General features: G+C 36.6%; 1 protein-coding gene across 2 annotated transcripts in view; it reads left to right on the forward strand.

The window, feature by feature from the left end:
• Positions 1-206: 206 nt before the first annotated feature.
• PHF3 (PHD finger protein 3) overlaps positions 207-16963 on the forward strand; it is an 80289-nt gene continuing 63532 nt past the window's right edge. Inside the window, exons 1-2 of one of the 2 annotated variants that reach the window (XM_011945638.1) lie at positions 207-555; positions 11095-11363. Coding sequence is in view for 1 of the 2 variants with exons in the window: in XM_011945636.1 (XP_011801026.1) it covers positions 11120-11363 (244 nt within the window). In the remaining variant the exon portion in view is untranslated. Of the gene's footprint in view, positions 556-849; positions 1190-11094; positions 11364-16963 lie in introns of those variants that run through there. The other variant, XM_011945636.1, reaches the window with a different exon arrangement.

Below are 16963 nucleotides of genomic sequence, written 5' to 3' on the forward strand. Positions count from 1 at the left end.
GAAAAAGCCCTCTGATTCGCCCCTTCTGGCGGCCCGGAGGTGTGAGCTAGAAGCCCGCAGGCAGTGCCGCGTCCTCGGAAGACAGGGAGGGGTGCGGCAGCGCCGGGGAGTGCAGCAGCCCGGGGCCCCACGGAGGCGCGGCGCTCGAGGCCCCACAGCGCGCAGGCGCGGCAGCGACGCAGGCCGCGGCCCCCGGAACGGTAAACAGTGGGGTCACGTGACGCGGCCCCTCTCCAGCTCCCGCGCCGCCGCCGCACGCCGATGGCTGCGGGGTCTCGCGCCGTCGCACAGTCCCCACGCGGCAAGCGACCTTCGGGCTCAGGGCGGCGGCGGCTGCAACGAGGATTAGGAGGGCGGCGCGGAAGCCAGGAATAGTGTCGTCAGCAGCAGCTATTCTGTCCCAGGAGGAAAAGAGGCTGTGGCAGCGACGCCGACGTCCTGCGCGTACCCCCTCTCCGCGGCACCCACCGGGCCCCCTCCTCCTCCTCTTCGGCGGCGGCAGCGTCCACCATCTTCCTCTTGCTGCCAGTGGTAGCGCTCGTCTGGCGGAGCTGGGTGAGTTGCGGCTGTGGCCGCGGCCAGGGAGACGGGCAATCCTCCCCTCCCCCATCCCCTTCCACACGCACAGCGCCTCCGCGGGCCTCTCCGCCCCTCCCGCGGCGGACTCTCCGCGTTTTTCTCCCGCGCAGCCGAGAGATCGCCTCTCGGGCCTCTTGCGCAACGTTCTCGGCCTACCTGGGCCCTGGGGAGGGAGTCGCAGCGACGCGGTCGCCAGGCGGGGGGTCGGGACCGCGGCCTCTCTCCCGACCACTGGTACCCAGCCGTCTGCCGCGAGTGCGCCCCGCTGCCGCCGAGGCACGGGTGCGCAGGCCCAAGGCACGGCGGGCGCTGCCTGGAAGGCCCGGCTCGAAGGCCCCCGGATCCGGCTTAGGGCCTCTTCCCTCTCAGGGAGCCCCAGCATGGAGCTTTGGGCCTTGGTTTCGGGAAACTGGGACTGGCCCTGGCTGCTGGGCTGCTCCCTGCCGCTGCTTTTTGGAGATGAGAGTTGCTGTTCCATTTATCCACCAGTTAACGCGCGCTTTTGTGCCCGGGACCCATACTGTCGACTCCTTTTGCTTAGTTTGAAATGAGAAGCCTAGACTCTTGTCTTCCGATAATACATGTAATTTAGTGAACCACTTGTCGATAGGTACGTGTTAATGGTGCTAAATAACTGATCACCTGACACGGGGGGCGGGGGCGGTGCGGAGAGTAGAAAGGGAGAGAATGTTGATATCGCGCAGAGTCCTGTGTCCCTCCATTCCCTCAGGATATGTTGCCGGGTCAGGTGACCTTTTTCCGTCTTTTGGCTTTTAAATGCCAATTCCTAGAGACTTTAGATTGGGGTGGTTATTAGTGCTTTCCAGTAGTCACACGTAGAATATGTTCATGGATTAATGTTAAGTGGCAACACTGCTTTAATATTCTAGTCCTAATCTGCATTACATGTAGAGGTATTTAATTTAAAAAGAACAATTATTGAGCCTTCTCTAAATACTAACTTTACTATCTTAAGTTAAATTTAAAAACCAGTACAGTAAACTCCAAAGGGAGTACTTATACAGTACATTGTTGTATTTAATTACTATTTTGGGGTGGAACTTGTCTTACCTTTGTCAAAATGATTGCTTAGGATCTAACAAAACTACGCCTCAATTATTCATTTTTTGATTCCTGAATGAAATGTTTGGAACTGTGAAAATATTTGTAGAAAAAGATGTATGTTTGTGATAGAGCGACATGTTGAGTCAACCAGAAACTTGTCTGTTGTAGTATACTTATGTTTTTGAATTTATAGCCCCTTTCCACAGCACAAAAGGTGTTGTTAAAGATTATTGTTAAATAGTAATTTTTAACTTTATCACTTGGACCTTTTCCCCCTAATTTTTCTCTTCATTCATCTGTTTACTGGTTATATGTTACCATAATGATTCTTTACTTCATTATCATCATTGTCATTCTCACTGTTATTATTATTTTACAATACATACTTCATTTTTTGGTGATAGTAGCAGAGTTTAGTGGCAGAGACTTTTAGGAGTAATGATTGCTGTGATTGAGCCACACAATCAGTCCTGAAATCGGCTACTTTTATTTAAAAAGATTGCAACTTTAGATTTTAAGCTTTTTCAGATAGCTCATTTGTCAAAATGATAAAAATGAGCCAGTGATGGGACCAAAGTTTGCCTCTTATTTACATTCTTTATAGGTTCATTTATTGAAGAATAGAAGAATGTAGTTTATTTTACTGCTTTTGCATACACCTGAATTAGTTATGTATTCTCTCTTGTTGGGATAGATCTCAGATAACTTTATCATGTTGATCTTACGGTATACTTATATGTTGCATAATCAGAAAAGTCACCTATGAGAAGTGTTCTATATAAATGTAGGTAAAAAATTGGTTTGATCACATGCACATTTCAAGATAGAAAAATCGAGAGGAATTTGTCTTTAATCATTTCAAACCATGTTATTAAAATTTAAATATTATTGAGTATTGGAATCCACTAGGAAAGGTTGACAGTCTTTGACTTTCACTTATGTAATGTATTACTTATAAAAGTTGGGAGGCAGCAAGTGACAATTTAGAGTATTGCAAAATCAAGAGCTTAGATTTTTTTCATAGTATGAGGCCTATTTGGAAAAACTGGTAAATTAAAATAATACATACAATTTTGTGTTTCCGTTACTAAAATAGATGATGTTTGTCTTCCTTAACATGGTAGGATGGTGTTTGCTTTTTTGATATATTTTGCTTTCTTAAGATCCATTTAAATTTCTCATAAAATCCTTTTTACCTGTGTTTTTTCTGGAGATAACTTTTCTGTTTTTTAATAAGATTATGAGATTTTTTTGGTCAACGTTTAGGTTTGTGTATTACCAATAACTATTTCACCACACAGTGTCAAGGAGTTCAGGATTCTTGGGGTGCTGATTTCTAACAGTTTTTATTCATCTGCATTTCAAGAATTCTTTCTGACAAGTGCCTGCTGGATTTTTTTCTTTTCTGGAAAAGTACGTCTTGGACTATGTTTCTCTTACTTCTTCTTGGAGCACCCTCTCAGAATTCTGGAGTATCTTTTCAGAAGGATAGACACTTTTTCAACTATAAAAATTACTTGGCAAACTGTTAGACATTTATGATACTGTTGCATTTTTGAGAACACAGTCAAAAAATGTTCTTTAATTGTTGCCCTTTGATTACACACGGAAAGATATTGAGAGTATTGATGGGATTAAACATACATGAGATCTTGAGACTGTTCTCAGTAAAGATACAGGCTGGGAAACAAGATTCATGGACATCCGATGTTAATCAGTGTATTAGAGTTAAAGGGGAAAATATCAAGAGTTTTAAAAGGCATTGTATGAAGCGTTGCTTTGTGTGTGGACTTGACAATTACTGTCCTGCATAATGTGTTTAATTTAGACCATTTTTAATGATATCTTAAAATTTTATGACTATTATACAATGAAGAGTGGATATAGAGAAATAGTTGAGTAAAATTTTTAAGATATTTCCAGAAGTTTTAACCTGTTGGCGTAATCTAACTTTATTAGACCGTTTTGAAGAGCATGGTGGATTATACAGAAAGGCTGAACTTTAATATTTTAATTCAGTTGTAATTTGTGTGAGCTGGGCACATAAAAACATAAAGTTTTAGACTGAAAATAAATGGAAAAGTTTGTAGCTGATAAATTGCTTTTCCTCTAATGATGTTCATATGCATTGAGGCTAACTTTTTTTTTTTTTTTTTAATGTGTAGAGGGTGGCTAAGTGCATATTCCTGCTTTATTTTGGAAGAAGGATGAGTCACTTTTGTTTCTAGCATTTTTTAAGATTTCATTAGTGATACATTAAAAGCATAAAATTTAATGTGTAGAGTGCATTATAGAGTGTAAAGTGTAGGCTCAGGAATCACACTGTATGGGTTCAATTGTGGGAATACTGGGTATGTGACCTTGGGCAAATTATGTAATTACCTGGGTCTCAGTTTGCTCTAAAGAGAAAGGACTAATAATTGCGCGTACCTTACAGGGTCGCTGTGAGGAACTAATGAGATAACGCATACGATACACAGGGCCTGGCGTATAGTGTGTGCCAGGTACATATTAGCTTGGGCTGTTACTACCTAGGCCATAGTTTTGATGATGAGCTAGGTCCACTATTTTGGTGGTTTATTCAAATTCCTAATGCTTATAATATCAGTTATGATATAATGCCAATATAGTTATAAACTTTGAAGTTAACTCTTTCTTGTTACTGTTGGCTACTGTAATTCTGTATTTGCCAGTTTCAGCATCTTCTAATCCTTTCCTAGGGCCTTAGGTCTGCTTTGGTCTAAGTTGTCTTTGTGCAGCAGACACCTTGATATCTTCTTTTTACCAGATACATTTAGAAAAAAAGTTATGATCCTTGCTTTCTTTAATGATGTCTTGCCAATAGACTCTAATTAATGAAACTGAACCAGAATTTGAAGTGGGGGTGTAGAGTAGATGACTAGGTTGAATTGCTTTGTAGAATGGTACTTTGTAGTATTGTGTCATACCACATGATCTAACCACTTACTAATTTTTGACTCTGTCCTCGAAGGATAACCTATGATTCATCTTCAGTGTTGTTATACCATAGTGGTTAAGAACTGACTTTGGTGTAATGCAGAGTGGATTTGAGTCCTGACTCTGTCACTTATTTATTTGGTAATATTGGGTGTAACTTTGCTATTTAGCCCCTCTCTTGTAAATTGGGAATGATAGTACCTGCGTAATGGTTTGGTTCTGAGGATTAAATGGCATGATGCATTTAATTTGTTTAGCACAATGCCTTGCACACAGTAAACATCCAGTGAATTTAACCTTATAAACTCATAACTATAAACTCATAACCTTATAAACTACCCTCATAGGGTAGTCATAAGCGCATTGACTCTTAAATGAAATTTTCTGGGTTCAGATTTTAGCTCTGTTTTTCCTGTAGGAGATATCTTAAACAAATAAAAACAAACGACTTTTAGCTCCGTCACCTACTATGGCAGATCATTTAATCTCTTTGATCCTAATTTCATTTTATTTCATTTTTTATATTATCAGGATAATAATATAAGGTTGTTTTGAGGATTAAATGAATTAATAAATGTAGAGCAGAATTTCTTAAACTTGGCACTGTTGACATTTTTGGCTGGATAATTTTGTGTGTGTGTAGGGGGCTGTCCTAGTGCATTATAGTATGTTTACTAGATGCAAATAGCACCCTTTCCAGTTGTGATGACCAAAAATGTCTCTAGACGTGGCAAATATTCTCTGCATGGGCATACTCACCTCTGATTGAGAATTATAGATATAAAGCATGTAGAACAATGCCTGTCTTGAAGTTTGAGCACAAGAAGTTTTGTTTTATCATTATTAGTAGTAGTTTTGTTCTTCTGCTACTGCCTATTAGGAGTTTGTTTTTAGTAAGCACGCCTGATGAAATTGCTTAATTTAAATGATGGTATAGGGGCTGAAGACATCAAGTGTGCTCTGCTTTTTAAGACCATTGTACTTCTAGGACTTTGACTGGATTGCTCTTCAGCATTTATCCATTGATAACTACCTCACTTCAGATTTTGGTTCAAGTGTAACGCTGTGAGGCCTTCACTTACTCTCATAAACCAATCCCCCATCACCACCACCATTACTATTGCCCTGTATAACTTTTCGTCAGAGATATTAGTCTCCTGATATATTTGTGCTCCCCTCACGCCACCCCCCTACACACACACCCACAGACACAAATGTAGACTATGTGAGAGTGTACTTCATCTTAGTACATAACCTCTTTGGCCTTTGATAGCCTTAGTGATTTATTGTTAGGTGTGTATGTGTGTGTGTGTGTTTTAGGAAATAATACAATTCATAGGTTTACTTTGAAGGTGTTTTTAAAAAGCTGGGATAGAGAATTTTAATTTGCTCTTAAAGTGAGTTTTCGTAAAGTGTAATTTTTTTTTTCGAGATGGAATTTTGTTTTTGTTGTCCAATCTGGAGTGCAGTGGTGCGATCTTGGCTCACTGCAACCTCTGCCTCTCAGGTTCAAGCTATTCTCCTGCCTCAGCCTCCACCATGCTCAGCTAATCTTTTTTGTCTTTAGTAGAGACGGGTTTTCGCCATATTGGTCAGGCTGGTCTCGAACTCCTAACCTCAGGTGATCTGCCCGCCTCATCCTCCCAGAGTGCTGGGATTACAGGTGTGAGCCACGGCACCTGGCCTAAAGTGAAATTTTTTTGCTGTTGACACTTTCTAAATCTCATCTTTTTACATTCTATTAATACTTGAAACGCTTATAAAATAATTAGGCTGTTTTGTTAGTATAAACTAAACCTGGCTTCAGTGTAATTCCCTGAGAATTACAGATGAAACATATTTTAAAACAGGAAATATCTTTGGACTCAGATTAAATTTTATTTGGCAAATTAGTACTAATTATTTTCAGTTGTATTCTGAGTCTTTATAAATAGTCCATTAGGACCAAACTCAGCCATTTGTAATTAAGACATGGTGTTCCATTTGCCTGGAATATCCTCTGGATCTTTAGGATCCAGCTTACATATCACCTGCCTAACCTTTGTTAGCTTCCTGAGTTTTACCTTCGTCTGTGATATTATTTGCAGCCCTTCAGTATGGCACTTAGCATTTTGTTGCGGTGTTTATATGTGTTGTATTTGTTTATATATGTTCATGTTGTTTTGAATTGTGAATTCTTCGACTTTTTGACAGGTTCATTTCACTAGACTTAAAATGCTTTGTATTAGATGCTTAATACATGTATGAGTAAATGAATAATTTTGAATTACGCAGATTATTCACTTATATACTTAGCTGCATATATTCTATTGTCTGTAAACATGAGTTTACCCAGAAACAATTTCTGACTTTAACATGTATATTCCCAAATTACCAATACTGATTTAATTGGATATACGCGTATCATTAGCCATTTAAAATTCACCCTATATAGACATTATGTTTTATTAAATTTAGAATGCCAAATATAGGGGAGCATTTAAGTAGAGTTTTAGTGTAAGAAACAGAAATTTGTTTAAATTAGACAATTTGTTTAATTAACAAAGATACTAAATTGGCTCCTAATTTCCCCCCTTAATTAGATCCGGTTGTCTTTGTTAGCCACATTACTAGGTATCCCAGAATATTCTTAGTTTTTTTTAAGACTTTATTTTGTAATAATTTTATATTTATAGAAAAGTTGCAAAGGGTGTGTAGTGTTTCTGTATACCCTTATCTAGTTTCCCTGATTATTAACATCTGACATAAAGCTAGTGCCTTTATCAGAACAGATATTATTATTATTGGTGTATTACTGTTAACAAAATTACAGACTTTATTCTGATTTTACCAGTTTTTTTTGCTACTGTCCCTTTTCTGTTCCATGATCTAATCCAGGGTACCACATTGTGTTTAGTAGATTAGTGTATCCATTACAAGTAAGTAAATATTTCTACATTTGGCTAATTTGTTTGCTTATTGAGCATTAGAGTTACTTTATTTTTGAGACTGATCACTTTATATCTGAAACCGATTTTTTTTTTTTTTTGAGACGGAGTCTCGCTCTGTCGCCCAGGCTGGAGTTCAGTGGCGCGATCTCCGCTCACTACAAGCTCCGCCTCCCGGGTTCCCGCCATTCTCCTGCCTCAGCCTCCCAAGTAGCTGGGACTACAGGCGCCCGCCACCTCGCCCGGCTAATTTTTTGTATTTTTAGTAGAGACAGGGTTTCACCATGTTAGCCAGGATGGTCTCGATCTCCTGACCTCGTGATCCACCCGTCTCGGCCTCTCAAAGTGCTGGGATTACAGGCTTGAGCCACCGCGCCCTGCCCTGAAACTGATTTTTAAAAATAAATTATACCTCCAATAAATGTTACTTTCAAGGGAGTTCTTTTGGATGGCTACATACTGTTCATTTTTGGCATTTTCTCTTTGGAATTACCTCCAGAGTCAGTTGGAACCACGTAAGAAAAATTATTCTCACTCATTTATAACAATTTTTCTTAAAACGTGTCCCACGAAACACTAGGATTATGATTTGTCCTGTGGAAATTGTCTTCTTTGGACTCACAAATGTGATACGCTTTATTACTATGTTCTTAGAATATTCCCATTTTCATTAGCCTACTAAACGTGTCTCACACAATGGTAGCTGCTTAGTAAACATTTGATGAATAAATAAAGAGTATCGTTAAAGAAATGTAACTTCAGTCTATCTCCACTTGTGACTGTGGAAACCTTTTTCCTGATAATGCCCATTTAAATCCGGGGAAACATACTTTATAAGTCATAGTAGTTTTGACTTAAAAACTGTACTGCAAAGCTTGACTCATTTTTTTTACAATATGCTTTATTTAAAAAAAATTGATCTTCAAGAAATACGTACAGGCTCTGAAGCCGTGAAAGAGTTTTGGGATGGTTTCACTCATAGCAGTATTATTGAAAACAACAAAAAAAATTGCTTGTTGATGATTAGTTTTAATGGCCTGGTCTTCATTATAGCGATGTGATCTTGAGCTTTGTGACCATAACTTCTGAATGTTTTGAATGTTCCCATCACTTGGAAGCTCACAGCGTATGGTTGGTACAATAGGAAGACCTCATAGAAGTTTGCAGAATTTGCTAGCCTCATGTTGCTATGGTAACAAGTGCATTTACTTTTTCAGTAGATTCAGCATACCATTTTTTTGAAGGAAAGTTAGCCATTTGTTTCTAGAGCTGAAACTGCCTTTTGTCTTTTTGATTGATCTGAGAAAAAAGATTACTAATTGGGATGCAACTCTCTGAAGTGGAGGTGTCTTTGGCTTGCATTACTGGATTCCAGCACATTCAGATAAATAAATTCATTGGTAGTTCTACTTAATGTTGTAAACATTTAGTAAATACTTTCATAAATTATTTTTAATTACTAGAATTTAACATACTAAAATTTTTTTGGAATCTAAAAACATATAAGGCGAAAGTATTGGTGATGTATGATAATTGAGACTTTCTTTGGCGCTGAGGTCATATAGTGTGGTAGGGAATTCTTAAAGGAACTTGTCCTGAGTTTTCTTCAGCATTGCTAGCTACAGTTTTCTGTCAGTTGAGAAAATGCATGTAAAATAAGCAGCAAGTCTGTAGTTAGCATTTTCTTTCAGTGCTTTATTAACATTTCAATGTAAATAAATGGAAAAAAATGAGAAGAGATACCGAAACTCTTCTGTTTAGAAGGGCATTAACTTTTGTGAGACAGGAAATTTCTTTGCTTTTTTTTTTTTAATTGAGGTATAATAAATGCATTCATTAAAAATGAACAGATTTCTGAAACCATTATCGCAATCAAGATTTAGGACATTTCCGTCATCTCTCAGGTATCCACCTTCCCTTTTGCAGTTCATCTTTTTTTTGGATTTTTTTTTTTTTTTTGACACAGAGTCGGGCTCTTTCGTTACCGGGCTGGAGTGCAGTGGCTTGATTTTGCTGCAACCTCCGCGTCCTGTACTCAAATGATCCTCCCAACTCAGCCGCCCAAGAAACTGGGACTACAGGCACGCACCACCACACCTGGCTAATTTTTGTAGAGATGGGATTTCTCCTTGTTGCCTAGGCTGGTCTCTAACTCCTGGGCTGTAGTGATCTGCCCACCTCCCAAAGTGCTAGGAATACAGGCATGAGCCACTGGACCTGGCAGGAAAATTGTTTTTAGAGAGCCTTTAATAAGTCAGATCATCTCAGTCCTTAGCTCAGTGTGAAAGGGTAACACTTACTAATGGGTATGGGCTGTGGAGCTTGAAACCCAGGCTAGAATTTTGGCTCTGTTTTGTGACTTTGGGGAAGACATTTAAATTATTCAAGTGCATTTTTAAAAATAGTGCAAGGATGATAATAGACCCTATTTATTATTGGGGCTTAAATTATATAAATGTTGGTAAAATTTTTAGTACAGTATGACATATATAACCAGTGAATGTTAGCGTGTATCTGAAATTCTTCCCTCAGGTTTGTATGGGGAGAGAATTCAAGACTAGTTTGAGGAAATTTTGTTAGATTTAGAGCTAATCTCAAAAATCTTAGAATTAAGGAGCCCAAGATGTTATAGGTTAATCAGTGGAATTTTTTGGTTGAATTAATATTAGTTTTTTTTTGGTTGACTTTGTACCCCCTGAAATATGCTGATTCAGTTTTCTCTCAAACCAGTTCAACTTAATTGGTTTAACTTTTCATAATTGAGACTCCTGTAGAGCTTTGAAATGACTTTTGCTGAGCAATGTGGGTACAGTTCAAATGGGAGACTGACTTGATACTTGTATAGACCACACATAACTAAAATAAATCTAAATACATGATGTAGATTGTCTTTGTGTCATTTATCTTGTTTTTCTCCTAAAAGGGGACCTTGAAAAAAGGTGTATTTGTGCACATCTTTGTGTGCGTGTGTAGTTTATTTTAAGTTTTGATTTGTTGGGTTAATAGTTTCTTTTTTATTTTCCGCCCCTACGCCCACAGTAAAAGCCCTTTGTCTATATGTATTACCTTTCTTTAAATAATTTTAATACTTTGTAAATAAAGCAAGGCCACTTTATGGTTTTAATAGGTATGGGATAAAAATTTAAACTATTTGATTTTAGCTCTTTTATGTGGACTTATTGTAAAAGCAGTGTCTGATGCTTAATTTGTGAAAAGGTTGTGGTTAAAAACAATTGTTTTTATGCTTTAAGCCTTGTAATTCTTTCGTATGTGTCAAGTTAATGGACTATATACGTATTTTTTTTTTCTAAAAATAATGAACTGAGTAAACAGTAGAATTTCTGGTAAAATGATATACTACATGTATGATGAAGAAACATTAGTAAAGATTCGTTCTACATTTCCAAATGTATATTCTAAAAACAAGTGAGGACTTTTTTTTAAACAACAATTCAGAAATACCTTAAGTGTGTTCTTAGACTCAAAACTATTAAAATAATTTGGTATTAGGTGATTTTCAATTGATAGCTTTATTTCTTATGGTATTTTTTTTGTCTTTCTATAGGGCTGAAAGACACACAGAAGTCTTCATGGATATAGTTGATACATTTAATCATTTAATTCCTACTGAACACTTAGATGATGCCCTATTTCTAGGATCCAACCTGGAGAATGAAGTCTGTGAGGATTTTAGTGCAAGTCAAAATGTCTTAGAGGACTCGCTGAAGAACATGCTCAGCGATAAGGATCCTATGCTAGGATCTGCAAGTAACCAGTTCTGTTTGCCTGTTTTGGATAGCAATGATCCCAATTTCCAGATGCCTTGTTCAACAGGTAATTCTTACTTTTTTTTTTTTTTTTAGTCTGCAATTTAAAATAAATTTTCAGCAGCTTTTTCTTTTTTCTTTTTTTTCTTTTTTTCTTTTTTTTTTTTAATGAGGAGGGTAGTAGTAAATTTAGGGTTCTTTCCTTTGAATTTAGAGCTTCTTTTCCAGGCATCAGAATTAGAATTTAAACTAAATTTTCTTCCAAGGAGTGTGGAGTTATCCTCAAGGATATTATGGATATAGGTAGGGTGACCATATAATTTATTACCCAGTATGGGACACTTTTTAGAATTACAGCGAGTACTTTAATAATTACATCATGACAACAGGTATAAATTGGGATTCTTGAGTAAATAGGGATTGCCCGGCAAATTGAAACATGTGGTCACCTTAGGCCTGCTGGAGTCAGGGGGGATGGCTGAATTGACCTTTCTCAGCATACCTCCCAGCCCCTGAAATATTTACATTGTTTGCTCCCATTTCACCTCTTTTGGTATTTTTTGCATGTATCTTAAAACCAGAGAAAGAACTCTATACCTCTGCTGCTCTGGACAGTAAACACTAGCCACATATAACTATTGGTCACTTGCAATGAGTCTGGTCTTAATTGAGATGTGCTATAAAATGCACATTAGATTTTGAAGACTCAGTATGAAAAAAAGTTAAAAAAATTTCTTCAATTTTTTAATGTTGCTTATGTGCTGAGGTGATATTTTGGATATTTGTGTTTAAAATTTATGTCACGTGTTTTGTTTTTTTTTGCCTTTTAAAAAGTGACTACTTGAAAATTTAAAATTACGTATGTGTCTTACATTATATTTCTGTTGGACAGAAAAGGGTCTATAGTTGAAGTAACTGAAAGACTGAAGATAGTACTTTTCTGTAAGGCTAAACTATTAATAAGAAATTACTTTGTCATGTTAATGTATAAAAAACAGTTTTTCTTTTATAAAGCAGAGAAAATATTACTGTAAACGTTGTGGCAATTATTAGTAGCTATTCTGTGAGTAAAATTATAGGTAAAGGTAAAATCAGCTTCCCATGGAACAGTAAGGTTTTCCCTCACCATTCCCTAGAGTAAATAGTTCTCAGATTTATGTGATGTTGGTTTGTTTTTCATTGACTAGATATTTTCTCCTGTACAGTTTGTTCAGCATATTTTTCATTTTTAAAAACATTTTCTATGTATATTTTAAATTTAATATAGCAATACTTAAAGTTGGGAATAGGTGGTCTGCTGTTCACCCATAAGTTTGTCAGGTTACTCCGCCTTAGGACCTCAACACTGGCTACTAGGAAGCTTCATTTTAACAACTCCTTAAAACTGAGGTCTTTTGAATTGCTTGCTAATAGTGTATCTCTGAATTATTTATATTGTATTGTGTTATTACTTAGGTTTACATTGTTCTGTTTTTGTATTCTAAATGTTTTAAAGCTTTTAAAATTTTGTTTTATGTATGCATTGTTCAATTTTTTACTTTGGTGCTTGTGTCAGTATAGTAGCTCTAATTATCTTTATTGTTAAGCACCTTTGACAGTGTTTGGTTGTATGGTCACTGTTTCCTAGTTTAGTCCACATTCAGGAAAAACATTTATTTAATATTAACATGGTTCTTGCTGGAACTCCAGTTACCTTCAAGGGTGTTACATTGGATGTGGAACTGACACACGTGTCATCTTGTTAGGCTTTTTTACTTACAAAATTCCAGCTCTATAGTAATACTTGTATTCTTACTTCCTGTCCTTTTTTTAAAATTGATTTCTGTTGATATGAAAAGTTTTTATTAACGTGAAAAATCTTTTCAGTTTTGTTATACATCTCTTTTGCTAATAGAAGACTTAGAGCACCTTTGTAAGTACATAGAAATTTTTTGAGTTATGATTTATTATTTGTTTATGGTTCTGTTATCTTTTAAATGAACTTTTAAATTTAGGAACTTAAATTACTTCCTAAATTTTCTGATATTAAAATTTGTTTACTACAATTATTTATCTTTGATTCTGTAGCAGAATGTTTGCATTGATATATGTTTAATGTGTATGTTTTAAAGATATGTAAGGAAATATGTGGGGGAAACTTAATAAGGCTTTTCTGTTTAAGATTGTTTAAATTTCATTGTGCCATCTAGCAGAGGATTTATCTTGATTTCTTCAAAGTTCTTTTGCCCTTTGGGATATTTAGGTCAGTAAAAGGCCCACACATTTTCTGAAAGCAAAATGGAAAACATTTTTGAAAAAAATTTTAACTTTTTGTTAGATTTAAGAGATAATTGCAAAGAAGAAATCTTATTTATTTATTTATTTTGGTAGAGACAGGGTCTTGTTTCATTGCCCGGGGTGGTCTCTAACTCCTGGCCTCAAGCCATCCTCTGGCCTCTGTCTCACAGAGTGCTGGGATTACAGGCATGAGCCACTGTGCTTGGCCTGGGAAATCTTACTGTAATTATTGATGAAAACCCTGTGTGGACAGTAACTTTCAGTAACTTCAGCTGTTTTTAAATAAAAACAACATAGTTCTTGCCCAGATTGTTGTTCCTGGCACTATCGGCTTTTACTAGCTATTTTCATTGAAGCTAAGCAGGGAAATAATCCTATTTATATTCCTTAGAGCAATGAAAGCTATAGATCGTGGCGGTTTTGTAACCTTAGTGCTAAAATTAGCTACCAAAATAATTGCTACATCATCTTTTCTGTTATGGTGAACCAAGTTGGTTTCGGACCAGTGTTTTTGTTGTTGACATAGTGATTTGGATTGTATTTCAGCTGTCTCAAAAAAATCATAGTTTTAGAAAATTATAAAAATAAGAAACATAGAAAATTACATTTAGTGCTCTGTTGGATACACAAAAGTTGGGATGCCAATTGTTTCATTTTGAGAGAAAGCAGCCAGCATTCTTCTTTGAATGCTTTTGACTGTGTCAAGTATTACTTCATCTAATTGTAGTGTTCACATATGGTTTTTAGATGTGCCCATTAATACACTTTTTTAACCTCTAGCGAGTGAGCAAAACAATATTTTCCCAAGTAATAGGTTTGAGATACTGAATATAGTGTTTATATATACCACTTGAGGAGTGTGTTCAAAATCACTGAAATGGTGTTTACTGGCATCAGTTTTATGAAGAAATGTTTATCTCTCATTTTACAAACATGTTCCCTTTTTACATTGACAGCTGTGGTTCATAAGTGTGGAACAATCTTGTGTTTACAATCCATTTCTTAATGTGGTATATTGAAAATAAATGTTCAGTGACTGTAAGTTGATGTCTTTAGTTTTTACAATGTAGTTCAACTTTGTTTTAAGACCAACAAAAGAGACATACTATAGAAACATGAGTGTTTAGAGCAGCCTTTCATTCAAATAACACTTTTATGTGCTACTGTAGGTTACTACTTGTAGCTGCTGCATCCTTCAGTGGAACCAAGATGTTGTTTCAAGGCTGCATTATGGCTAGCAAAATCATCATTCTTTTAATTAAAAAAAAAATTCTCTACTATAGTATGGTTTTTGGAGGTTAAGCAGATTAAAAAGTCGTTGAACTCTTACAGGTATCCCAAATGTTTGGGAAGAGTTGATTCATATTGAATAATTGAGTACTTTTTCAACTAAAGGAAAACACCTGCTTACATCATGTGTTGCTTTCCTATCATAAATGACATTGATATTATATGATGTCAGTCAATGTTGTTTAATATAATTTTAGCTTGCACTGCTTTCCTTTCAAGCAGAGTGTTGTAATACTTGTAATATATGTTAAGGCTAGTTTTACAATTAGTAAAACTATTAGTAATAGTGTGATTTAGTCCCTTTTTTGTCATATGAATTTTAAACTTTTAATCATACCTGGTTTGAGGCTCCTTTATCACTAGACAGAATTCATCTATGTAATATTGGAAAAATTATATTGCACTTGTTCTGGAAAAAAAGGTTTGGTGTATCAGTGTGTCACTTGAGATTTGTTTAAAAAGTTTTGGGTTTTATGGCTTCATGTTTCTCTTGGATAGCATTTTCAGTCAGACAGGACATTGAACTAAACATAGTGGCTCTCTGGTCTAGTAAAATTCAGTTTTCAGATATTTATTATTTTAGTCCCTATTTGTGCTTTCTTGGGGATTGGTGGGGCTATTTGTGCATACTAATTACGTCTCTGAATCCAGGTACACATATAAGTTCATTCTATATCTGCACTGGAGTCTTCTCACTGTTTTTGTTTATTATTAGTATTTGTTGATTTTTTTAAAGCTTCTGTGCTTCAATGAACCTTTTACACTAGTAACTTATTTTAGAGAATCGAGTTTTAAGAAATTGTTTTTGACACATAATTGTACATATTTGTGGGGTACAGTGATATTTTTATGCGTGTGTACAATGTGTAATGATCAAATTAGGTTAATTTGCATATTTATCACCTCAAATATTTGTCATTTCTTTGTGTTACGAACATTCAAAAGCTGCCTTTCTAGCTATTTGGAAATGCACAATAAATTGTTAATTATAGTTACCCTGTAGTGTTAATAGAGTACTAGAGTTTATTCCTCCTATCTAGCTGTAAATTTTTCTTTTTTTTCCTTCTTTTTGAGATGGAGTTTTTCTCTGTTATCCAGGCTGGAGTGCGGGTGGCCTATCTTGGCTCACTGCAACCTCCACTTCCCAGGTTCAAGTGATTCTCTTGCCTCAGCCTCCTGAGTAGCCAGGATTACGGGGGCCTGCCACCATGCCCAGCTAGTTTTTATATTTTTGGTAGAGACAGGGTTGCACCATGTTGACCAGGCTCGTCTTGAACTCCTGACCTCAAGTGATCTGCCCGCCTTGGCCTCCCAAAGTGCTGGGATTAGAGGTGTGTGCCACTGTGCCCTACCTAGTTGTGATTTTGTATCTGTTAACAAACTTTTGGCTAGTCCTCCTGCTCTTTCCCTTTCCCCAACTCTAGTAATCACTGTTGTACTGTCTACTTCTTTGAGCTCAACTCTTGCTGCTATATATGACTGAGAGCATGTAGTATTTATATTTCTGTGCCAGGCTTATTTCACCTAATGTCCTACAAGCTCATATGTGTTCCGATAAATGACAGAATTTTGTTCTTTTTTAATAGTTAGTATTCCATTGTGTATATATATCACATTTTCTTATTCATCCACCTGTTGGTAGACACTTAGGTCAATTTCATATTTTGGCTATTGTGAATAGTGCTGCAATAAACATGAGAGTGCAAAGATACTGATTTCTTTTCCTTTAGCTATTTATGTCCAGTGGTGGGATTGCTAGATCATATGGTAGTTCTTAGTTTTTTGAGGAACTTCCATACTGTTTTCCATAATGACAGTACTGATTTACATTCCCTCCAACAGTGTGTAAGAGTTCCCCTTTCTCCACATTCTTGCCAGTGTTTATTATTTTTTATCTTTTTGATAATAGCCATTCTAAATGGGGTGAGATGATATCTCATTGTAATTTTGATTGGCATTTCCCAGATGATTAGTAATGTTGAGCATTGTCTTCATATGCCTGTTAGTCATATGTATGTCTATTTTGAAAGATGTTTATTCAGCTTATTTGCCCATTTAAAAAATTGGATTGCTTTTGTTGTTGTTGTTTGAATCCTTATA

The sequence above is a fragment of the Colobus angolensis genome, unplaced genomic scaffold (genome assembly GCF_000951035.1).
Source record: "Colobus angolensis palliatus isolate OR3802 unplaced genomic scaffold, Cang.pa_1.0 Scaffold241, whole genome shotgun sequence".
Lineage (NCBI taxonomy): Eukaryota > Metazoa > Chordata > Mammalia > Primates > Cercopithecidae > Colobus > Colobus angolensis.